The sequence below is a fragment of the Sminthopsis crassicaudata genome, chromosome 3, assembly GCF_048593235.1.
Source record: "Sminthopsis crassicaudata isolate SCR6 chromosome 3, ASM4859323v1, whole genome shotgun sequence".
Taxonomy (NCBI): domain Eukaryota; kingdom Metazoa; phylum Chordata; class Mammalia; order Dasyuromorphia; family Dasyuridae; genus Sminthopsis; species Sminthopsis crassicaudata.
The window spans coordinates 385,298,428-385,324,768 of NC_133619.1; the positions used below are offsets into that span (position 1 = coordinate 385,298,428).

The 26,341-nt window shown below is 31.7% G+C and overlaps 1 protein-coding gene across 2 annotated transcripts in view; it reads left to right on the forward strand.

Moving 5' to 3' along the window:
• Positions 1–26,341, forward strand: part of KYNU (kynureninase) — a 124,890-nt gene that overhangs the window by 81,077 nt on the left and 17,472 nt on the right. Inside the window, exon 11 of one of the 2 annotated variants that reach the window (XM_074302012.1) lies at positions 8,700–8,870. The exons of the other annotated variant lie outside the window; for it this stretch is intronic. Coding sequence (XP_074158113.1) covers positions 8,700–8,757 — 58 coding nt within the window. The 3' untranslated portion in view covers positions 8,758–8,870. Of the gene's footprint in view, positions 1–8,699; positions 8,871–26,341 lie in introns of those variants that run through there. 2 annotated transcript variants of the gene reach the window in all.

Below are 26,341 nucleotides of genomic sequence, written 5' to 3' on the forward strand. Positions count from 1 at the left end.
ATGTGCACTTTTTCTTGTTGTCTGGAGAACTTATTGATACATTTAAAAAATTTTTTATCTAGTACCAAAACTAAAACATATCCTGGAAAGAGGGGGAAAATGCAGCAATTATGCTAGAGTATGAGGCTGTCTAGACTCTTGATAGATAATATAATAATGTTTGATTAGTTCTCTGAAGCTTCTCAGCCATTGGCAAAGTGGTATAATCTTTATAAGAATTACAGCCCTTTTTGATTTGAATCAGTAATTTAGTTAAGAGAATGTCAGAGTATCTGTGATTTGGTGCATATAAACTCTCCAAATTTTAAGATAATTTTCTGAAATTCAATTGAACCTTCATATACTTTTTAAAGAATTGTAGTTTTGTTAATTGTTTTAATTATTAAACTATATTGAAAGGTGATGATTTTCATTTGTGATCTCTATAAAGACTGATGCTTTCCTCATTCCCTAATCTCCTTGAGATGATCAAAGTAAACTATATCTATATCTAAATCTCTCTCTCCCTCCCTCTCTCTCTCTCTCTCTCTCTCTCTCTCTCTCTCTCTCTCTCTCTCTCTCTCTCTCTCTCTCTAAATATATATATGATTGTATACACATATAATTTTTTAAAAATCAAAAATATAATCAAAATATTCATTCACAGAAACTTGTTTCTAACATTTTTAAGAGAATAATTTTGACATATCTTAAATGTTCTCAAACATAATTTCTTATCTTCCCTTTAATCTCATGTTTTTGTACTCCATACTATGTTTTTCTTTATACTTAACTTCACTGATTTTTAGTGATTTGAGTATTCCCTTCACTGGCAGAGATCTCAGTTGTTTTCTAACTTAGTACATGGTCTTTGAGAAATGGCATGGCTTACAAATTCATCATCTTGAGGTCAGCTTGGTGTTGAGATTCTCTAAATTTAACTAGGCAGCTCCTCAGGCCTCAGGCATATAGTCTATTAATAAGCCCTACTCAAAAGCCTTCCACTTTGGTAGAATCTGCCAGAGGTTGAATTTACCCTGCATAGTCTTCTAGAAAATCAAGCTTATCTCTCTGCCATGAAAAAACACTCAAATAGTTCTTTAAAGATGGTTCATTTTTATCTATAATCTAAAATAATAAGCCTTTATTGTCTAAGGTAATAAAACAGTACTGTAAATACATAGAAATATAACTATTAGGGAGTTATTATAGAACTAAATTCTTTTTAAAAATTGCTAGATGACCCAAAATTAGACTTAGGGCCTGGAAAAGTATATCCTATAGTACGGGTCTCTTTTCCTCTCCCAAAATTGCTCTGGCTTGCACCCTGAAAACAGCACTTTTCCTTTAAGGGTCTTCAAAAAATAGCTTGAGTTGTAATTTACACAGGAAGAAATACACATGTATTTGAGGGGGGAAATTGTCAGCTTTCAGTTATTACTAATTTTGTGATTATAACTTAACTATAGCTAGGTAGCATGATAGCACAGTGGATAGAGCACCAACCTTGAAGTCAGGAGGACCTGAGTTCAAATTTGACCTCACACACTTAACACTTCCTAGCTGTGTGACCCTGGGCAAGTCACTTAACCCCAGCCTCAGGAAAAAATAAATAAATATATATATAAAAAAATACAAAGGGGGTAAGTAATATTTTACCTATATGATTCACAAGATTTGTTTGATGTAAAAATGATTATGATATCATGAATGAGCTTTGAAAAAAATTAGTTCTTCAAAAATGTAAAAACAGAATTTTCTCCCCCTTAGATTGAAGACCTGGGGAAGCTTTGTACTCTCAGCCTAAGTCCTTCTCTCTAGGCATCAATGCCCATAGCCTCCTGGTTATATTTTTGAGAATCTAAGTTAGCAAAATGCACTCAGTACATTTTTCTCCTTGGATTTCTTCACCATTTCCCTGTCCAATACTCATTTTACTTCATTAACAAAAAACAAAACAAAACAAAACAAAAAAAAAAACACTCGGAGTATTGTGAGAAAGGTGGGCTATTCTGACTCTACTTATTTTGTCATCTGGAATAGAATCTGTGCATAGTAGGCATTTAATTTTGAATAGAATCTATCAGATGAGGATAATTATTCTTGTACTACCTATTTATCGAAGTTATTGTGAGGAAATATTATATAAACTTCAAAAAGCTATTTTAATGTGTGATCATTATAATGTATATTTCTAAATGTATGCAGCCTCTGGCCTTAGATGCCTAGAATTGTTTACATTAGCATCATCATCATATATATCAACAACACAATACCACATTAAGTATTTAATGCATCCTGAGTGTTCTTACCTATGCTAACAGTAGTGTAACTTGGATAATGGAAGCTTAGTGCTTTTGATTTTTAGTCCCAACTAATTAGTAGAGATGAGAAAAATAAGAATCTAGCTCTTTACCTTCTATAATGAATAAGATAAAATTTGTTGTAGAAGGCCTGATAACATTGTGTACTATGTACTAATCCATATGTAAAAATTACTACTATTTAAAAACTATGGAAATGTTAATATTAAACACATAGAAACCTTTTGCCTTGAATCAGTGGCCTTGGTATTTGAGAACAGACAGACAGGCAGGCATATGAACCATCAATATCATCTAGAAAATAATACAATTTTAACGCTCTAATTTTATGGAGCTGCTGAGTCAAATTCCACATGTATTAGTTAACTAATTGGTCAACAAGGCTAATTGTGCTAAAGCCAAAGATGCAAAAGACAAATTATGCAATCTTTGCCCTCAAGAAATTATAGTCTAGTGGGGAGATTTGAAAAATTTATAAAATTATTTATACAATAACAAAAAATAAATTTATGCAAATAATAATAATAATAGTCCCAAAATAATGATTATGTGATTAGGAGAAGTCAAACGTAGCCTGGAACATTCAAATAAAGAACAATCACTTCCAACTAAGGGAACTGAGAGAATAAATTAAGCAGAAATACTTCAGCAAGATTATGAAAAATATAAAAATATAAATATATAGAAATAAAAGAAGAATTATGTACAGGTGATACAATGTTCAAAGATTCATAGATTAAAGATCCAAGAGCAAAGAATACTTCAATTTGATTAGAGTATGGCACATCAAGAAAAGTACTAGAAAATGAAGCTCTAAATGCCATGTTGCCTAAATTATTATATGAAGTTGTCATATGAGTTCTTCATTTCAAGTTTCTCCCCATTGCAATCCAGCTTCCATCCATTTAGTTGCCTTCTGAAAGACAGACCCAACCTTGCCAAACCCCACAGTTCCCCACAATGAGATCCAGTAATTCACTTTTTCCTCTAGTATCAAATATAAAGTCCTTTGTTTGACTTTCAAAGCCCTTCATAATGTGGCCCCTTCCTACCTTTTCTGTCTGCTCTCACTTTATTCCATTGCACATACTCTATAATCTACTTACATCAGCCTACTCATATTTCTTGAACATGACCCCCCATCTCTCATTGCTGTGTTTTGCACAGGTTTTCTTTTTCCACTGAAATGCTGTACCCTCTTTCTCTCATCCACCACTGGTTTCTTTGGCTTCCTTTAAAACTTGGATAATAGCCTACCTTCAGCAAAAAGGCTTGTCCCTCAAGGTGCTTATGTTTCCCTTTCAGATTATGTTCAATCTACTTTGTATATCTCTCATATAAACCTATCTACCAGTTGTCTCCCACACTATAATGTATGCCTTGAAAGCACAGTGTTTTTGCATTTCTTTATATCCCCACTGCTTTCATAGCACAATGCCTGGCACAAAGTAAGTGGTTGTTGACAGAATATTACAATTGGATGATCAACCTGTTAAGTTATCATTATTTTTTGCTGAGGCAAAGGGGTTAAGTGACTTGCCCAGAGTCACACAGCTAGTAAGTGTCTGAGACCAGATTTGAACTCAGGTCCTCCTGACTTCAGGGCTGGTGCTCTACCCACTGTGCCACCTAACTGCCCCCAGAAATATGATTACAAAAACTGCTGACTGGTTATAGGCCGAGAGCAAAGATAAAACATAGGCAGTGTTAAAATTTATCTGAACTAAGGAGGAAACTGAGGACAAAATTATCAAGCCATCTATGATTTAATTTGCAAAGCTAATATTAACATATCAAATCAGGCCATCCAGCTGCTCAGAAGTCAAAGACCAAATATATGAGAAATCTGACAAATTAGAGAAATTTGTTTTGAACATAATTCAATTCAATTGGACAAGGCAGGCCACTGACTAATGGAAATCCAAAGGAGGCAAAAGGCAGTCTCTGTCCTTACATTTTAGAAAGGTTACTTTGGCAATGTTCGGAAGAATGGATTGTAAAAAGGGAGAAGGAGATAAGAGCAGTCTAATAATAATTCAGCATGAAGGTGATGAGAAAACCTGATCAAGGAAAAGATAGATGGAAAGTTAGCTACTCTGTGCAAGAAGGATTGGGAAATTTGGCAAGTGGAGAGAAGGGATATATAAGAATAACTCCAGGTTTTCAAGTCTTACAACATAACAAAAATTTGATATTTAAAAAGAAGGATGGGTTTTTGAAATGTAGAGAGTTGTTTGAAACATGACTTTTATTTGTGGGGAAGTGATGTGTCAGTATACAGCTGGTATTTTGAAATGTAGAATCTCTCAGAGAAAGATTGTCTAGATTAGAGATATGAATTTAGGATTTCAAAGACATATAAAAGATTGTAGAAGTGAAGTGAGCCAAGGAGAGAAATTGGATGGAAGGGAAACAAGTAAAGAAAGTAAGATGGTAGAGAGATAGACAAATTACTAGGCTATTATATAATGTAATTGGAAAAACATTGGTGACCTTAGAGAACGATTTCAATAGAGTTATGGAAGGTAATACCAGTTTACTAGAAGTTGAAGAGTGAGGTAGTAATACAAACATTGTAACAAAAAGTCCAAGATTATTTTAAAAAGTAATTTTAGCAGGGAAGAATAGTAGTAAAATAAGATGATAGCTTTAAGGAGTAGGAGATTTTTAGAGAATAATTTTTAGGCTAGGATAGGCAGGATCTTATTTGTTGGCAGACAGAAAGAAGACAATAAAGAAGGAAATGTTAAAATATGAGAAAGGGAAATAAATAGTTAAGGTGATATGTGGAAATGTGGAGAAAAGTCTTTCCATTGTCAAAATTTAAGAATATGAGTTTTTGGAGAATGGCAGGAATATTAAAGGCAGTGGTGTGGAGTCTTAGAATCAAGAAGGTCTAAATTCATAACTTATTTTAAACGTTTAATAGCTGTGTGATCCTGAGTAAATCATATACCTCAGAGTAGTTTATTCATTTACCTACTAGAATAGTATAAGGATAGATTACTGAGTCCTTAGCTTAAACACTAGTTGGCTAAGTCACTTCATTGCCCTTGACCTTAGTTTATTCATTGTAAATTGGAAGGGGTTGAAAGAAATGATCTTGAAAGTCCCTTCTTGCTAGATCTCTGAGATACAAACGATACTATGATAACATACGTTCCTATGGCTCTTAAAAGTTTGTAAAATTTCTCCCTCAAAAAACCTTATAGAGCAGGTTAGTTGATATAATACAGAATTGACAGGGGATCTATCAAGTTTGTAGACCAGGAGATTTAGGATCAAACTTATAATTTAACTAAATGGTCATTGCCTTGAATGCTGCTGTGCCTCTTTCCATCTATAAAACACACTTCTTGATTAGCTTCTTTTTTTTTTTTTTTTTCCCCCTGAAGCTGGGGTTAAGTGACTTGCCCAGGGTCACACAGCTAGGAAGTGTTAAGTGTCTGAGAACAGATTTGAACTCGGTTCCTCCTGAATTCAGGGGTAGTGCTCTATCCACTGGGCTACCTAGCTGCCCCTTCTTGATTAGCTTCTAAAACTATTTTTAAGGCCTTGCAATTTCCTATAGTGAGAATGACTCATTTGAGACCTGAAGAATCCTATGGTTTGCTCATCCATCCTTTCAACAACCTGCAATCCTAGCTTCTGCATTCAGTTTGTGTTATGGAATGAAACATATATTTGAATTACAGTGGGAGGAGATAAACAAGATTTTCATAGTTAGAAATTAGATCATTGTAATATAATAAATTATAATATGAATTATATATAAAACCTAAGAAATGCAAAGTATCTTATTTTTCTACACAGAGCCTATTTTCCCGCTTAATTATAATATATTCATTAGTATACATGTTCTCTCTCCCCAGGTACATATTAAGCTGTTCTTGGTCAGTTAGATTTCTTATTTTTGCATTTCTACTGCTTGGTTTATAATAGGAAAAAAAACTTTGTTGAATTGTTGTTAAAAGTAGTATAAAGACCAGAAAAACAAATTTTGAATTGTAATTATTATTTTTAATTTCAAAACTCTACCTCTTTGTGGTAATGCTTTATATTTTTTATGGAACCACCTACCAGTAATGAGGATGATCTGACTAATTATTATATACTATATATTATTTCCTGAAGAAATTTTAACTTTGAAAACAAATTTAGTTACATTATTAAATATAGGGACAATTTGCTTAGGGGCCAGGAGCTAAATTGGGAAATGTCCTTTATTTTGGGGACATTGCTTCAATAAGACATCTGTGAATCTGTCGAAATCTTGGTGACCTCATTGACAGTGGAATTAAAACTATTAGTGAATTCCCTAACCCCACATAAGGAAAGAATAAAGCTTTTGAGAGGAGTTAAAATTTGATATATTCCTATATCATGCTTTGGTAGAACAAAAACAACAAATACCTAGGATATCAATTGTTAGTTTAAACTCTGTCCATTTTATTCCCATTTTAAAAACTCCAGGTAAAAAAGTAAACTGCAAGTAATAGTGTATTTGAATAAAGATGACCCCAAAAATTCGAAAGTAAAATTCATATTTTAAAACTTTATTGATTCAATGAAGAGTTAATAAAAGTCATGTCAAGGAGTACAGTAAACACTAACTCAGATTTAAAAACTTTTTAGTTTGAGTGATTATCTTTTCATGAATTAATCATAATTATGACATGTTTATTATGACTTCAAGGTGAACTAGTGGGCCATACAATGGAAATATACCTTACTTCCATTTCTCTCCTCTTTTGTCCTCTAGTTCTTTCAGACATCCCAAAAGTCAATGAGAATAAAGAAAATTTGTCTCTGTCAAAGTATTCAATTTTATACCTTATTTAAATGCAGAACAATTTGCTGTATGCTGGATAATCAAATAGAGTGGAATTTAACTGCTACCGAAGTTGCAGGGTTTTTTGGGGTTTTTTGGGCTGTTGTTATTTATTTATTTTTGTCATAGCTAAAAGAACTCTCACCTCATTTGAAACAAGGATGACACCTAGTGGCCTAACAAGTTATTTCAAATGAATAATTCCCTAATAGCTTTTTATTGTTTGCTAAACTTTGAATAGAATTTAATTGTTGAGATCTATTGGATCTAATTTTTTTTTAAAAACTAAATCTAGTCCAAATTTGTCAATTATTAAGGTAAGTTTAATTTCATTATTTGTTTTCTTATCCTCCTTTTTCCTGCCAGTGTTTTAATAATAAATCTGAAATAACAATACTCTGAAAATACTTTTAGAATATCGTAATCCACAGGCTTGGTAAAAGAACGTTATAGGAACTAGTTTATGTTTTTATTAAATTTCTACATGTTTGACCTTACTTTGGTTTAGTTACTTTCATTAAAGTTTTCAGATAATTTTTCTAATCTTACCTTTTTTTTTCTTGCTGTATAGTAGGTAATGTTATTTCTTTTTTTATTATTTGAAACCTAGAAAATAATTTCCAATGTTACTGTGTAAATACTATTATTATTAACGAGGGTTATTGTGAACATGGTACTTTATAAAATTTGATATTCTCTATAAATGTGAGTTATTAATATTAGAATACTAACAATTTTTTCTTTTGGTACCAAATTTTTTATTTTCTCTTACAAAAAAGGAATTTGTCAACTCATTTATATTGTACACATTATTTATTGATCATTGCTCCCAAAAGAAAGGGAAAGGAAATGTGCGTGCATGTGTGTGTGTGTGTGTGTGCGCAAAATGTGATATTAGTAGTGGTTTCAATAAGTTTTATCTCATCCCCACTTCCCAATTTTCAGGGGAAAGTCTAAAAATACATAATGCTAAAATTATTGTTATATATACTGTGATATTTAAATTAGGCTCCTTTTTATCATTCACCCCTCACTGGATCACATTTATCAGAAAAAAAATTATTGAATACTTTACTTTGTATGATTATGTCAAACTATTATTAGTTTCATTAAGAAAATATTACTGAACTGCCAATTTACTTCAGTCAGAGAGATAATAAATATGTGCCAGGTTCTGTACTAAGCACTTGGTATCCAAAAAAAAAAAAAAAAAAAGACAGAAGACAGTCCCTATTCTCTGGAAACTCACAATCTAAAGGAAAATGGAAGTGGAAAATTGAAGAGAAAAAAAGTATCTAGTACAAAAACATGATGAAGTCCTGCAGATAAATAAAAAATTATGAATTGTTCACCCAAACCCCTCCAGATTTTTATTTGTAATTATATATTTTTAAAATATATATATTTTTAAAATGTATATTTTAATATACATTTCTTTATGAATCATGTTATGAGAAAAAGTCAGAACAAAAGGGAAAAACCACTGATGAGAAAAAAGAAACATAAAAAAGAAATAAACATAGCATGTGTTGACTTACATTTAATCTCCAAAATTCTTTTTCTAGATGCAGATGGCATTTTCTGTCTAAAATTTACTGGGATTGCCTTGGATCCCTGAACTAGTGAGAAAGAAACAAGCCTTTCATAGTTTATCATCACACAATTTTGCTGTTATTATGTACAGTGTATTTCTGGTTCTGCTTGTTTTGCTCAGCATCAGTTCATGTAAATATTTCCCGACCTTTTAAAAATCAGCTTGTTCATCATTTTGAATAGAATAATATTCCATTACCTTCTATATACCAAAATTTTATCCAGCCATTGCCCAATTGATGGGCATCTACCCATTTCCTTTTCTTTGCCACACACAAAAAGAGCTGATACAAATATTTTTGTCCATGTGGGTCCTTTTCCCTCCTTTATGATATTTTTTGGGACAAGACACAGTAGTGGGCCCACTATGTCAAAGGGTATGCACAGTTTTGTAGCCCTTTGGACATAATTTCAGATTGTTCCCCAGAATAGCTGGATCATTTCACAACTCTACTAACAATGCATTAGTGTCCTAGTTTTCCCACATTCCCCAACATTTATCATAATCTTTTCCTGTTATTTTAGCCAATCTGAGATGTATGAATTTATACCTTAGAGTTGTTTTAATTTGCATTTCTCTAATCGACTGATTTAAAGCATTTTTTCATATGACTATAGATAGCTTTATGTTCATATCCTTTGACCATTTATCAATTGGGAAATGACTTATATTGTTACAAATTTGACAAAGTTCTTTATGTATTTTTAAAATGAGATCCTTAGCAGAAACACTGGTTATTCATTTGTGAAATGAATTTCATTTGCTTCATTTGTGCTAAACCTTTTTAATATAATATAATTAAAGTTGTTCATTTTGCCTTTCATAATGTTCTCTAGTTCATCTTTGGTCATAAATTCCTCCTTTTTCCAAAGATCTGATAGATAAATTATCACTTGCTCTCCTAATTTGATCATGGTAACATCTTTTATGCCCAAATCATGTATCTATTTTGACCTTATTTTGGTATGGTCTACACCAAGTTTCTGACATATTATTTTCCAGTTTTCCCAGGAATTTTTGTGAAATAGTGAGTTCTTATCTCACAGAAGCTAGAGTTTGGAGTTTTTAGGTTTTTTTGATTATTGTGTAACATGCATGTACACAGCCCTCCTTAAATAAAGGATATGAGAGGAGCTCTCTGATGTCTACCCTCTACTCTTTCAAGTTAGAGTGATATCCACTGATAAGCATATACTTTATCCCTCAGTCTAAGGTTTTATTCAGTTATCTAATTTGATCATCAACTTTAATTTAAATAACCCCAAAATTTCTAAATGTAAGTCATATTTGCACAGTGTAGATGAAAGCAATAATAGTATATTCTTTATAAAAACTACAGAAAGTATTAATCACGTGTTAAATTCATTCAAAATATTTCCTGAGATCTAAATAGGTACATAACATTATGACAGATATAGTAGCTAATAAAAATAAATTTTAATTTCCCTCTCTAAATTGCTTTCTACTTATATTATAGATCATAGGTCTAAAGTTGGAAGAAATCTTAGAGGCCATAGAATTCAATTCTTTCATTTTAGAGATGAAAAAAATGAGATCTAGAGTGGTTGAGTGACTTCCTTAAAGTCACATAGGTAGTAAACATGTCTGAGGTGAGATTTGAATCCAGGTCCTTTCCACTTCATGATGTCTAATATATATATACTTCCTACATACATATGTACATATATATGTAGGTGTAATTTATTTACTTATGTAGTAATCACACCTCCTAATCTGCTCCCACCAAAAGAGGGAATGTAGCTCCTTAAGGGCAAACATGATTTCTTTCTTTTTGTTTTTGTATTCATAGGGATGGCATAGCAACTTGAACAGAATAGATGCTTGTATATCTTATATTTTGTTTTGTAAAAAATAAAACAAAACAAAATACTGAACAGGATTGATTTTTTGGGGAGAGCTACAAGTGGCTTAAATCTCACTTTGAAGATATAACATATGCAAATGAAAATTTCACTGACAAGAGAAGACAGTATATCATAAATGTCAGTTGATTGATGCAGACATTGGGGATAGAAGTTTCTTAATAAGTGCTACTTGAAATTCCCTAAAAGGTCAGGAGAATGTTCATAGTGGGTTGAAGTGCTATAGAAGAGATCAGGAGGAGGTTCTAGCCATAGTGTTATATTTAGACAGATGGGTAGTATTTGGATAAGGAGAAAGGAAGGGAATAGGTCTTTCCAAGTAAGAGGAACATTATTTAAAATTTAATAATTTGTTTACTAAGAAAGGATTAGCAGAAGAGACAAGCCTATATTAAGGTAAAGAGTATTCCAACTATTTTAATCTTCTAAGTAACTATGAAATCCTCCTTTATATTTTCTTTACATTGGTGACAATGAATTACATTTGTAGCAACACATTTCATTTTGTATGTCAAAGTAATATGTACATTTTGGCTATTGTTCAAAATTGCTGACCCAGTATTTATTCCAAGTTGCTTCTTGCCCATAAATCATGTGAGCAAATTAGAGGTCAGGGCCATTAAGCTACATTAAGCATCTTTTACCCAAACTGTTATGCACAGATTTAATTTGACCTTTTCCTAGATCATCTGAATTTCCTTCTTTTTCAGCACCATTTCAAGAATAATAGTTTGTGAGAACTAAATGTGATTAAGTAATTTTCTTAGATGTGGCTTCCCCCCCAATCTTTGTTCACCTAAATCAATTGTCAAGTATGTGGGATTCTACATAAGTGCCTGCAAACTGCTATGAATTTTCACTAACCAGCATAAAAAATAAATATGTGTGAAATTAATGATAGTGGAAGAACTTTAAATTACATGAGGGGAAGTTTTATTATTATTATCATTATTATAAGAATATGAGGATCTGAGATATTTTTATGTTGTTACAAATACATTTTTCAAAAGATTTTTAACTGTCTGGGATGGTTTTCATGAACCCCAAGATGGAAGCAGAAGATAGTGATATAAAAACTATGAATTATTAAAATATCTTCTATTGTTTTCCTTATTTATATTATCTAACAGTTTCATATATTCTGAATGACATAATAGAATTTTTTTTTACCTGTTAGCTAGTCAACATCCAATCAAGAGCCTTTTAAAATCCGAGCCATGAAAAGAAGAACATCTAGGTTCCCCCTGATAAATAGTTAGAATTTCTGAGTGGCCTGGAGTGAGGGATGAGGGTGGGACTTATGGATAATTTTGCATAGGGTGTTAGCCTCTAAAATTATCTCACAGCTCCTCCATATTCATAGAGTCTTGATTGAAGGACACAGATGGAAAGTACTTTTTAAAGCACATTGATTGTCAGTGAGTTTTATTAAGGGTCTCTTTTGTTCTAACAAGAAGGGGAAGAGTGCTAGCCCACTGTCAGTTTGCATGATTGATACAAAAATGCTGGGCAAGGGTGAATTTTGGAATAACCATCAGTCCTTCAGGACTTTTGTTATAGAAGAAGAAAGAAAAAAAAGAAACAAAAGAAGGAAGGAAGGAAGGAAGGAAGGAAGGAAGGAAGGAAGGAAGGAAGGAAGGAAGGAAGGAAGGAAGGAAGGAAGGAAGGAAGGAAGGAAGGAAGGAAGGAAGGAAGGAAGGAAGGAAGGAAGGAAGGAAGGGAGGGAGGGAGGGAAGGAAAGAAAAGAAAGAAAGAAGGAAGAAATGATGGAAGAACGAACAAAATAACAAAAGAAAGAGAAAAGAAGGAAGGAGGAAAGAAAGGAAGGAGGAGAGAAAGGAAAAAGTAAAAGAAGTAGAAGAGAAAGAAAGGGAGAGAGAAAGAAGGAAGAAGAAAGAAAGAAGGAAGAAAAAAGAAAAAAGAAGAAAGGAAGGGGGGTACGGAGGGATGGAGGAAGCAAGGAAAGAATGATGGAAGAAAGAAAGTGAATGCACAGTATTTAAGGAAGTCTAATGAAGGTTTGAACTGAATATCAAAGAAACAAGTACTTCAATAGATCATCATTTTTAGTTTATATTTTTCTTCCTATTTGGCCCATATACCTCCCCCAAAAAAGTACATTTTCTTAGGAGAAAAATGAGCATAAATATGCCCTTCTAATATGCTCTGGAAAATACTTAAATCTAAGAATTCTTTTGTTGCGTAGTAGTGCATATCTTCACATATAGCTTTTCCAATGATAGAAATGATCATTTTGAGGTTTATATATACCAGTCTTTGTCTGGTATCCATGAAAATTACTCATTGTTAAAAGAAAAGATAAATATGGATATTTAAAATTGGGAGAATACTCCTGCTTTAAGAAGTTACTTAAGTTTTCAAACCTTAAACATTAATAACAAAAGAGATCACTTTAATGGAGAATCCTCAGAGATACTAGAGAAGAAAATACAATGCAAATTTTCCTGGGTACTTTTTCAATCTCCATAATTTATTTTTGTTATTGGTATGACCTGTGTGCTTAGAGTAAAATTAACATTGATGAAATGTTGTTTATCAGCTGCTGATCAACTCTATCTCTTAGAATTGTTTTATTCCTTGCATTCCCAAATATACAGATAACATGATAAGTGGACTTATTACACATTTCTACTTGGCTTGAGCTTAAGTATAACTCTCATCTTTTCTATCAAACTACTAATTTTATGTTCCTAATCATCAACGTTATCCTTATCTTTCTGGTCCCAGCCTTACAACATTGAAGTTATTTTATACTCCTCCTTTTCTATTACTTCTGATTCCCCTTTTCCAAACTCACATCAATAAATGAAAAACACCTCTCCCTGTACCCCACACACAGTTATCAAAGTTTTCTTCAATTTTATCATTTTCTGAAATTTTATTCCTAAATTGGAGCTTTGTTTCCTGTTCAGACTTTGTATCCTGTTGTCTTTTTGGGTAGGGTAATTTGCTCTGCTTGTTCTAGACTTAGTCACTAGTATTTTTGCATTTAATCTCCACTCCTAAGGCTTAACCCATCCAGGATCTTTGATCTTTAGAGTGGTGGACATTTAGAGCCCTTCAAGGCTTCACAGGGACCTCAGCTTTAATATGTCTTGGTCTGAACCCCCCCCCCCCCCAATGCTGCATCTGATGGCTTCCAAGTTCCTCAGTGTGGGTTTCTAATCAAAGTAGTCCTTTCTAGGAGTGCATTTTATTCTAGGTGATTTTGGTCACAGAACCATTCAGGCTATGTATTCCTGGACTCTCTCTGATCTGAGAAGCAGCCAGTTTATTTGTTTGAACTGGTACTGGCTTTGCTGAATAACTCCATTTTTTGCCCATGGACTTCTGGCTGACTTTGTGAAATGCTGGGTTGAAAGAAATTGCTTACTTTAGCTTCTCATTGGATCTCATTATTCAGCCTGGTATGTTATTTTTAGGTTTTTGCTAGAGTAGGTGTGGGGGGACTGATCTGTCAGTCTCTTTTCAGGCAGCTGTCTTCATAACCTCCTTCTTCCATTTTCATACTTTTATACAGAATATTCTTCATACCTGTAGTACACTACCTCCTCACCTCATTTTTTTGTGTCAGAGAATTTAAGGACGAACCTAAGGTAGAGGGCTTCTTGCTGAGACTAACTGAGAGAGAAAGAAGAGAAATGACCCTTGTCAGTGAAGATATTTGAATCGAATGAGGTTTTTGTTTTTGTTTTTCGGATGAAGGAAGATATGCTCTAACTTACAGACTGTAGGGAAGCAGCTACTAAGTAGAGAAAGATTAAAAATGAGAAATAGAAAAAAAGTATGATAATGGTTACAATCTGCTACAAAATGTAGATGGAATTTAAGTTATGCATAGAAGGGTTTGACTGCAATGAGAAGAAGGAGACAGAAGAAGTAAATAACGGGAAGATTCTGAGTTATGTGAATGCAGGGAAAGGGGATATATAGAAAAGATCTCCCACTGAAATGAGAGCACATGAACAAGCATAAAGGTGGCAGATGATGACAGTAATCACTGATTGGAGAATGGCAGATTGTTAACAGCTAGAGGACAAAAAGGTTAAGGGATTTGAATGCAGAGGAAAATGCAGAGCTGAACTAAGTTACAGGATTTGAGATCAGGAAAACTGTAGCATTCAGTCAATACAAGAGCTGAGAACAGAACTGAAGGGATGGAGGAGGAGGAATTCAAAGTCAAAATGAAGAGAAAGAATAGATTTATAAGTTATAAGGCATGAGAGAAAACCAAAATCAAGGTTGATCATCTGGAATAGAAAAGGTCATAGGAACTTGAATAGACTGAAGAACTGAGGAGCTATTTGGAGGAACATCAATATGTATGTTAAATTCACCTAATATAGAGAGACAGGATTTACAATCCAGAGAAAAACTGATCCAAACCCTGAACTAATTGAGGGAAAGAGAATGTTCCAGGGAATCAGAGAGGTTGGCAAATTATAGACACCAGGTTTATATTGGATGATAAATTTGGACATCATTAATCTCAAAGTAGGAAAGATTGATAAGAGATGGTGGGAGAGTTTGGAAGTTAACAAAGAGCAAGGATTTCCCCCCACTACAAAGTGTAAGTTAAAAGTTAATGAATTTAACTGTGAGCATTTAGAAATATTTTAGATTCTGAGTAGTAGATAGATACCAATCCAGAAAATGTCCCTGGTGAGCCAAAGTTTAGTAATAATATTTTTAAAAAGCTCTCAGTTTTTTGAAAAATCTAGAAGATTAAATGTAAAATTATTTATTATAATGTTAAAATAAGTATTGATGTAATTTTTAATGTACCAATATTTCTAATTGTAATCTTTCACCTCTTCTCCTCCTAAAGGGAACAGGGATAAGAAAAAAAATTTCAGAAACAGCATATTAGAAAAATTTGATATATATATTCCACACTTATAGCTTGTCACCTCAGAAGGCTGAGGGCTAGGGTGGGACTGGAATGGGAAGGATGAGATAGAAGAATGTGCATTTTAATGTTTTCTTTGGAGTCAAACCTGGCTGTTTCAATTCTGAAGCAAACATTTTTGATTGTTATGAAGTTATTTTCACTTTTATTGTGGTCATTGTATAGATTGTTTTCCTATCTTGTTGTACTTTGCAAAAATTGTCTTTCTTTGTTTCTGTGGATTCAATATCTATTGTATATTTTATCCCAGAAATATTGTTTCATTTATGTTCCATGATTTGTTGGAAAACACTATCCCCATTCAGAGAAAGATATTATGGAGTTTTATTATAAATCAAAACAAACTATTTTTACTTTATTTCCTGGTTCTTTTGTTTTCCCTACTTCTTTCACAAAATAATATAAAAATATGTTTCTATACATATTGCCTTTTTAAAATTACCATCTTGGGGAATGACTAATGGGAAAGAGAGAAAATTAGGAACTCATTTTTTTAAAAAAATGAATGTTCAAAATTGTCTTTACATGTAATTGGGAAAAATATTATTTAAAAAGAGAAGAAAGTCAGAAGAAAGAAAGTAGAAGTACCTACTGTAGATAGCCTTATCAAAGAGTAGATACAAGGGGCAGAAGAAATATGGGATGATCGTGGGGAAGGATGGATCAAGTAAGGGTTTTTTTTCAGCACAAAAAAGACATGAATATGTTTACACACAGTAGGAAAGGAGTAAATAGAAAACGAGAAATTGAAGATAAGTAACAGGGTGAGGAGGACAACCTCTTCAAGTAAAATATAGGTGAAGAAAGAGATGAAGGCAAAAGGCCTATAAGTGAGAGAAGATGAAGTTTAGAGTTGAGGGAACTCATAATGAATGGCATTTTAAAAAATTATTATTATAAATGCAATGAAAATTCTTCAGTTGTAAGAGTAGGGCTACTGGTAGGCATGGACAGTTTGAGAAAGGGTGAAAAGTGAAAAATTTTGGAAGAGCTATTATAAAAGAAAGGGATAGTTAATGAGGAAATTTTCTGCATTTTAGTTCTCTAACTTGTATTGTTTGTTATGGGAAGTGGTGAATGATTTCACTCTTCATCTTCAAGATACAGCTTAATGCAGTAGAAATCAGTCCTGGCCATCACGGGTATTCTGAGAAACTCACCTGAATTTTTGTGACCTCATTTTCTGTATGGTTTTAAATGGAAGTTATTATGTGCTTCCCTTGATTGTCCAATTCTGCTTCTATTGCATCAGCCTTAAGTATTAAAATACCATTCTAAAATGTAAATGAAGGACATATCAAGAACAATAAAATGTTTTCTTAGTCATATATGAAAGTGTTTTCCAGCACATATAGATTCCCCATTTAATATATCAAAAAAGTCAGCTTCCATTTAGCTTCTCCATTTTACATCATTTTTTCTACATCCTCTCCTCTTAGATTTTATTTTTAGTGTCTTGGGGGATTGTGAAGCATTGATTTTTCTCTTTCTTAACCCACCATTTCCCAAGGGAATGAAAAATTTAGGAATCAATAAGTATAGCCAAGTAAAACAAATTCTTACATTGGTTATGTCCAAAAATTCATGTCTAATTTTGCATAGAAATCCATCATTTTTTTATTATTTGTCTTCTGGAATCACAGTTGGAATCATTATACTGATCACAATTATTATTGTCTTAATATTGTAGTATCATTGTTCTTTCGGTTCTAATCAATTCACTCAGAATCATTTCATACATGTCTTCATAAGTTTCAGAGAAACTTTCTCTTTCATCATCATAAATGAAATGACATTTCATTACATTCCATAATTGATGGGCATACTCAGTTTATCATTCTTTGCCACTACAAAAAGAACTACTATAAATATTTTTGTTTATGTGCATCCTTTTCTTCTCTGTTTTCTTTGGGCAATAGACTTGTGAGTGTTATGACTGACTTAAAAAGTATATGTAGTTTAGTAACTTTTGGAGCAGATTTTCAAGTTCATTTCTATAATTTTATAGATTCCTCCACAAATCTATATTAGTGTATCCACTTCCCTGGAACCCCTCCAACATTTGTTATTTTATTTTTTATCATTTTTGCCAATCTGATATGAGGTAAAACTTCAGAATTCCTTCAATTTGCATTTGTTTATTAGCACTTTGGAATATTTTTCCCACATGACTATTATGTTTCTTCCCTTGAGAATTGCCTGTTTATATCTTTAAACTATTTGTCAATTGACCAAAAGCTCTCATTTCTATAAACTAGAATCACTTTCTAATGTCTTAGAAATGAGATATTTATTAGAGAAAACAGTTACAAAGATGTTTTTTCCAGTTAACTTTTTATCTCCTTTGTATCAGACTTGTTTGTACAAAATTTAAAAATTTTTATCTAACCAAAATTGATCACTTTTATCTTCTATAATCCTTTCTATTCATTATTTAGTCCTGAACTAATAATACACTATTCCCTATAATTCTGAAAAGTTATTTTCTTCCTTTTTCCTCTAGTTTTTATTTATGATGAAATCATCTATATTCAGGTCACACAAGCATTTTGTTGTATATTTTAAATATAATGTGATATATTCTTTTAAACCTAATGTATATCAAGCTGTTTTTTTTTTTTTTTTCATTTGCCCAGCAGGTTTTGTTAAATAGTGAGTCCTTAGCCCAATACCTAGGCTTTTTGTATTTATTAAACCTTAGATTGCTATGGTACTAATATATGTTATTTTCTATGTGTTTTATACCTGATTTAGTCAATTTTTCCATTTTTTTATTTTTTTGACCAGTATAAAATTCTTTTGATGATTACTGCTTTGCAGTACGGCTTGAGACAATATTGGTAGATCTTTTCCCTTATCTTTTTGCCCTCTCATTATTTCCCTTGATATTCTTGACCCGTTCTTCCAAATGAATTTTTCTATTTTTTTTTCTAGTTCTTTACAATTTTTCTTTGGCAATTAGATTGTCTTAGTGTTGAATAAGTAAAGTAATTCAAGTAATACTATGATCATTATTACATTTATTTGGCCTACCCATGAGCAGTTAATACTTCTCAAATTATTGATGTCATCATTCCATAAAAAAATATTTTATATTTATGTTACTATGTTTCTTGTGTATATCTTGATAGATAGACTTCCAAGTACTTTACTTATCCTGGTGTTGTTTTAAATACATTTTTTAAAGCCTTTACCCGCTGGATTTTATTAGTATTTTACAGAAATGTTGATGACTTGTGTGTAATTATCTTATATTCAGCTACTTTGTAAATGAACTTTTTTTTCAATTAAATTTTAATTGATTCTCTAGGGAATGTGCAAAAGTATTCTGTAAAAATGATAATTTTGTTTTATTTTTTCCTATAATTATTCTCTTTTAACAATAATGGCTATTATATTTTGGCAAACACATTTTTCTTTATTTTGTTGATAAATATGCTTTTTATTTCTTATTATTAATATGGTCTATTTTGTTTATAGTTTTCCTAACAGTGAACCTGTATTCCTGATATAAATCTAACCTGACCATAGTGTATAATCTTTTTGGAATGTTGCTATATTATCTGCTAATATTTTATTTAAACATTTTCATCCATATTTATTAGAGATATTATCCTTTGGTATTTGCTTTGTTTCTCTCTATTCTTCCTTCTCTGCTTATTTTTCCTCTTCTTTCCTCCCCTCTCCTCTCTTCCTCTTGGTTAAGTTAATTTTATTTATAACATAGAAGGAATTTGATAGGATTCTGTTAGAGATTACCTCAACTCAGAGTGGTCTTCTATAAGGTGAGATATATTGTTGGAATGAAATGAAATATTTATGAATTAACAATTTTTAAAAAGTATACTTAGACATAGTAAAGAAAGGATATGCTACAAAAATTATAACACTTGGCTTAAGTAATTGACCTCTTCTACTAATATTGAAACATGTTTAGTTGATATGACAACATATGGTGATTTGTGGGGCTTGAGATTCATGCTTAAGTCTTTCCATGGCCCAAACTCCATGGAGTCTACTCATTATCCCCTTAGATGATGAGTAAATTATTTAAGTATGTCAGGGGTCTACCAGGAAGCTGTTTCAAAGGAGGTATACCTTAAGTTTCATCCTTGATTTTTTGATAGATTTATCTTGTAAATCTATCTGCTCTAGAGTTTTATCTACCGTTTTCGAGAGCTCATTAATGGTTTGCTCAGTTTCTTTTTCTGTAGTTAATTATTTAAATTCTTTAATTATTCCACTTATCTGAATAATGTCTTTGTAAATATTCATTTCATTTACTTTTTCAGTTTTCTTGGTATATAGTGGGACAAAATAGTTTTTATTAATTCCATTTATTCTTGATTTGCTATAAATTATTTTTATTCTAATATTGATAATTTAGATTTTCTCTTTTTTAATTTAATGAAATTAGCTAATTATTTATTTTATTGCTTTAAAATGGTTCCTAGTTTTATATTATTAATTCAGTTTTTTTTTTCTATTTGGTTGTACATGTTAATTGCCTTTAATTTTCAGAATTATTAGTTTGAAGTTTAATTAGGATTTTAAAATTTGGTGAATTTTTTTTTTATTTTTTTTAGTGACAAGTGCAATTTATTGATCTAGTCTTTAGATATATGAACTTTTATCTAAAAGCTATTTTGGCCGCATCTTTAACTTTTTTGTATATTGTCATTATCTTTAAAAATAATTATCTTGTTTTTCTTTTTGCACTATTTGAAAATTAAGCTATATTATTTCTACCCAATTTTAACCCTCCAATTGATTTTTATTGAATTCAATTTTTATTTCATTTTAGTCAATAAAGGATGTGCTCAATATTTGTTTTTCAGAATTTATTAAATCTTATGCCCTAACATATGGTTAATTTTCATAAAAAAGGGTAGATATAGTTCTGCAGTCTAATCCAATAACCACTAGAGATCAATCATATCTAATTTTCCTAAATTATATTTAGGTTTTTAATTTCCTTTTGGGGAGTTATAGTTGTCTAGATCAGAAAAGGGGACAATGATGTTCTTTACTATTATAGTTCTATAATATATGTTAAGTTAAGCATTTAGCTGCTAACCCATTTAGACAGATAGAGAGACAGATAGACACAGAGAGACAGGTATACAGAAAGAGAGATATAATGCTGACTTTAATTCATTTAATTCAGCATTTATTCAATCCTGAATTTAATTCATAGGGTATTTTTCACTGTTTATCTCTTTTAACTAGTTTTTTTTTTTTTTTTTCCCTTTCTGGTCTGAGATGTTAGCTACCCTTTTTTTGAATCAAGCTGAGACATAATAGATATGTTTTAGCTCCTTAATTTAATTGAGTGCATTTTCATGTACTAATTTGGTTTCTTATCAACAGTTGGGTTCTTTTTTAATGCATCCTCTATGCTTTTCCATTTCATGAGTAAATTCATCCTATTTACATCTTCAGTTATGATAATTAATTGTGGATTTCCTTTCATCTTTTTTCTCTTATGCTTTTTCTCTGTTTCCTGATTCTTTTTTTCAAAGTGGGCAATGAGAAGGGATTGTATTAAACACTGTTATTGTTTCTCCTTTGCTCTCAAAGAGAACCATAACATCAGGGAAATGATGCCATGAGGGATAGCTGTGCAAAGACACAAATCTCATTTCTTCTCCATCTGGATTCAAGACAAGATATAGATCAGGAGGACTGGAGATAGTCTATAGAGCCATGAGAGACCTTGGTCTTTTTAAGCTTTTTAATAAATCTCAGTTTGATTGAACCAAGACCCAATCAATGAATAAGGCTACTGATTGAGAAATATATATTTTTTTTACCTAGACTGTATGATTGATAAGTGTTTCTATTTCCTTGTTTCCTTTCTCTGCTCTTTGTCCAGACCCCAATTACAGATCTTATGTGTCAGAAGTTCTTCCCTTTCACTATTTTTAATTCCTATTCACCAAATACCCTCTCTTGGTAAACCAATTCCTCTATATATTTTAAAATTCTGATTTCATTTCTTCACTCAAGTCCCTTGACTCTTCATCTTATCAAAAATCTTCACTTGCCAATAAGCAGAACATAAGTTCTGCTTATGTCTAATTCCACTAAGTTAATAATAAAAGAGCTAGCATTTGGTTAGTATGTTAAGATTTATATTATGCCCTAACTATAGTCTTTTCACTGATCTTTTTTCATACCCTTTAAACCTTCCCTGACCCCTCAATATCCCAATTTAAAGCTTCTCAATCCTTCTATTGTACCAGCTTCATAGGTCAGAAACTAGTTTTCATCTTCAATATTGTATTTTCTCATTTTTTGAGACCTGGCTTCGTCCTGATAGCCCAACTTCCCTGAATACTATTCCCAGGACTAGTTATACTTTCAACTATACCTCTGAGTTGCTGGTTGTGATAGAAGAGTTGGAATACTAGTTGCTCTTCATTGTCACTGCCAGTTTCTTCCTCTATAATCATCACTTAGCAACTTCTGTTCCTGTGAGGTTTATTCAATTCATATTTATCACTTAATCAAGATTCTCGTAACTATTGTCTACAGATCTCTATTATCTTTCTTTCCTTAATAAGGAAAATCAGTGCCTGCCTTAGTCTTTTTCTCTTCTTTTCCTGCCCTTATAATTTGGGAATTCTTCATTCATACTGACACTTTCTTAGATATTCTATCCTCCTAATTTTTCAATTTATTCTTTACCTATAATAATGACCTGCTATTCTATCCTACCATAATTACACATAGAGAACATGCTCTTGATCTATCTCTCACCCACAAGTGGTCCATGGATTCTTAAATACCTTTATCTAATAATAATGTTATAATCCTCCTTTCCCTCTGCCTCACAACTACAAACCATGTTTTTCATTTTCATTTTGACCTTCAGTTCCTACAACCCTTAGTTCTTTCTTAGTCCATCACTTCTTCACCAACTACTCTTCGCAATCCCTTCTTAATCTTTTGGTAAACCGATTCCTTTATATATTTTAAAATTCTGATTTCATGTCTTCACTCAAGTCTCTTGACTATTTTATCAAAGATCTTCACTTGCCAAACCCTGGTCTTAGTTTACTCTCACTATTAGTTGCTGAATTACACATATTGAAGAACCAATGTAGAAGAAATCATGAAATATACTGACTCTGATCCACTACAAATTAGTTCTACATAAATTCAACTGGGCTTCCCAGATGGAAAAGCAGTCCCTTTACACTACTCTAATAAGTTTACTAACACATTTGCCACAACAATTTTACCAAAGCTTTTCATTCTTCTTCAAAGCTCCCATAACTTCTTCCCCACTTCCACCCCACCTCACTCTTCCAGTTAAGAATCTAGTTTCATATTTCACTGAAAAATTAAAACTATTTGCAGAGCTACTTCTCTCCTCCTTATCTCATATCCTTCAGAAGCCTTCTACCATCATCTCTTGCTTTACCTTTGTCTCCCATGAAGAGATGGCTCCTTTCCTTTTCAAGACAAGCCCCTTTACATATACTAGTGATACCAATCTATCTTATACTTTTTTAAAGCAGGCTGCCCCCTCTATTATTCTGACTTGAACATCTTTGATCTCTCTTTTTCCTATTACTTACAAATATGTCTATGTTTACTCCATTCTTAAAACCCCTCGTTTGATCCATCCATAGCCATTATCTTTCACCTTATATTTCTCCTCTCTTCTGTGGCTAATCTATTTTAAAAGACCATAAGTAAAGAAGGCTTCTTTAGCTCTTCATGAACTAGTCAGCTCCCTAAAACTGTAAGTTGAAGAGAGAGATTCCAACTTGCATTGTTAGAAAAAGTTTTCTTACCTGGGAGTTCCCTATGCCAATAAAATCCTAGTCTCTATCCCTCCTTTTCCTTATGCCTGTCAAATACAAAGTTAAATAAGATAGACAAGTAATTTCAAACTATTCTACACAAATACCCTTAGTATGAAAGAATGATTATTCTAATATATACTGTAGTAATAATTGTAATAAAATAGCATTTATTTAGTGCTTTGATAGTTCTTTCTAATTATTACTTCATTTTATCTTCAAAATCCTTGCTGGGAGATGATATTATTATCCTCATCTGATAGAGGATGAAGCTGAGACAGAGATTAAAAGATTAGACCAGAGTCACTCAGCTAGTAATAATAGCTAGTGAACACTTTTATAGTGCCTAGCACTTTGCAAAGTGCTTTACATATGTAAAGTTATTTTATCCCCATTTTATAGGAGATGAAAGATGATGGAAATTTTATAGTTGAGGAAACTGAGGCATAAAGTGATTTGCTGGGGCCACACAGCAAAATAGTGTCTGAGATAGACTCATCTTCCTGTGTTTAAATATGGCCTCAGACACTTAGTAGCTGTGTGACCCTGGGGAAATTTTCTGATCTGTGAAATGAGCTGGAGAAGAAAATGGCAAAACCATTCTAATATCTTTGCTAGGAAACAAAAACAAACCAACAAACAACAAAACCAAAACCAAATGGCATCCAAAGACTCAGATATGACTGATAAAAACTGAATAACAGCACCACCACTACCAGCAATGTCCTCACTTCAGGGCCCATGTGCACCAACCTTAGCACTCTATCTACTGTATCAACTAGCTTCCTATACTTGAACTTTATAACTTTAGAAAAAATTTGCTGAAATATTACTTCATAAGGTAAAACATAATTTTTCTTAAAATTCTCTTCAAAATATATAAAACAATATTGAAAACTATCCAAAAACAACCTAACAAATATGAAATAAAACATATTATCACTGCCTTTTACTGATAAAAAGCTATTGGGCACAGTTTTACTTTTACTTTTCTCTTGATTATGGCAAAATTAGTCATGATAATTTTTTTCCCTTTGAGCAAGACATGCCAAATTAGCAGGAAGTTTATGTGGTCATAGTTTTAAAGCTAAAGGGACTAGAGGCATCATAAAGACTAGATGTTTTATTTTACATATAAGGAAACTGTAAAGCTTTAAAATATGATTTTCATCCAAATTTTGTACTCCAATCCTTTCATGCTTCAGAATTTCTAGATATAGTCAAGCTAAATAAATAAGCAAGGGACTTTATCAGCATCAATGAAATAATTTATCTACTGAATAAAAAATATGTCCTATCCTTGGAAAAAACCTCATATAAGATAATTTCCCTTAATTTTTAAACTATATAAAGAAATATAGTTTTAGATGAGCGTATCAATTATTAGAATGTTCATGAGTGCTTCTAAAAATTTAAAGACCATGTGACTATGAAGATGGTTAATATTTTCCCCTCAAATGAATATGTATGTATATGTATATATGTGTGTATATATATGTTACTCTGGTTTGAAAAATCTTCACAATAAAATTTCAGTTTATCCCACTTCAATATTTACAAATAATAAATTTGTGAGGCCAAAGTAAATAAGATTTTGTTGTAAAGAAGCCAATAAAAGATAGCTTGGAAAAATGATATGATCATCAAGCAATGGAAAACACTTCTTCCTTGTATTATGTTGTGTCATTGGTTCAAATTAGAATAATTATTTTAAAGAGAAAAAAAACCTTGAGTTGAAGTATAATTTTTTGCTTTCCACTTAAAAATATACTAAGTATAATTTTAGAGTTTCAGAAATAGGGAATTCTAAAAGCTATTTTAATTTGTTGTAATTTCTAAAGGAAATTTGCTTTTTTTGAATTTAGGTTAAAAATTTAAGGAAAATGATGTTAACTGTCTAGTTTATATCTAAATATTGGCATTCATGGTTTATTTTTAAAAAAGAAACACTATAATTCAAATATTTGAAGAATATATTTTAAAAAGATCATTTTATAGTTTCTAAAATACATTCTATCACTATTATTAGATTGGTCATGAAAACATTATTATCAAAATTTTCAAAATGAGAAAAACGATTGAAATAACTTGTCTAAAGTAACATAAATAATAAGTATCAGAGATGGAATTAAAACACATTTTCCAAGAGCAGAGTTTTTTGCAATGTACAACAGTTATCTCAGATGTAATGACCTGCAAGATTCATAACACTTGACACATCATAAGTGTTCAATAAATAATGACATAAGGTTATGGAAATTTAGGGGAAAAAAACTTAAAATAGTCCTTTATTTGGCAGATGAAGCTACTGAAACAGAAGGTTAAGAAATTGCATAAAACCTAAAGTTGATTAATTAGTGCAATAACTAATCCGGTGCAATTGAACGCTTCTTTATCTATAGTTATTCCAAAACTGTTAGTCAATGACACCATTCTCCAAAGTCTGTTCACATATTAACCTTTAATCTGAAGATTTTTTTTCAATTTCCATATGATAACTAGAATAAGTCATAAGATAGGAAAGTATTTTTACCTCAAGCTTTTTAAGTGCTCCCTTGGCCCTAAACGCCCTTGGGCCTATGTTTGTTTAGTATACAGTATACTTTAAATTTACTTATTTGTGTATATATTAATATTTCTCCAGTAGACCACAATATCCTTGATGCTAAGGAAATTGAATCATATTTAAAATTTTAAAAATTTAAAAATCACACTCTTAATAGACACAGAAGCCTTTGACAATGTACAATTTTCATATATGCTAAAAAAAAAGCCTCTACAATGTATAGTCATAATATGTATCTTTATCAAAATCAAAAACAGACTTCATGTAGCAATATGACAAAAGGTCTCCCAATAAATATAAGGGAAAAATTATTTCTTTCTCTTGACTTTCACTTTATATAGGTTTATATAGTATATAGCAAGAATAACAAGATAAGAGAAAATAATAAAAGGTACTTGCTGATGACATTTAATTAGAAAT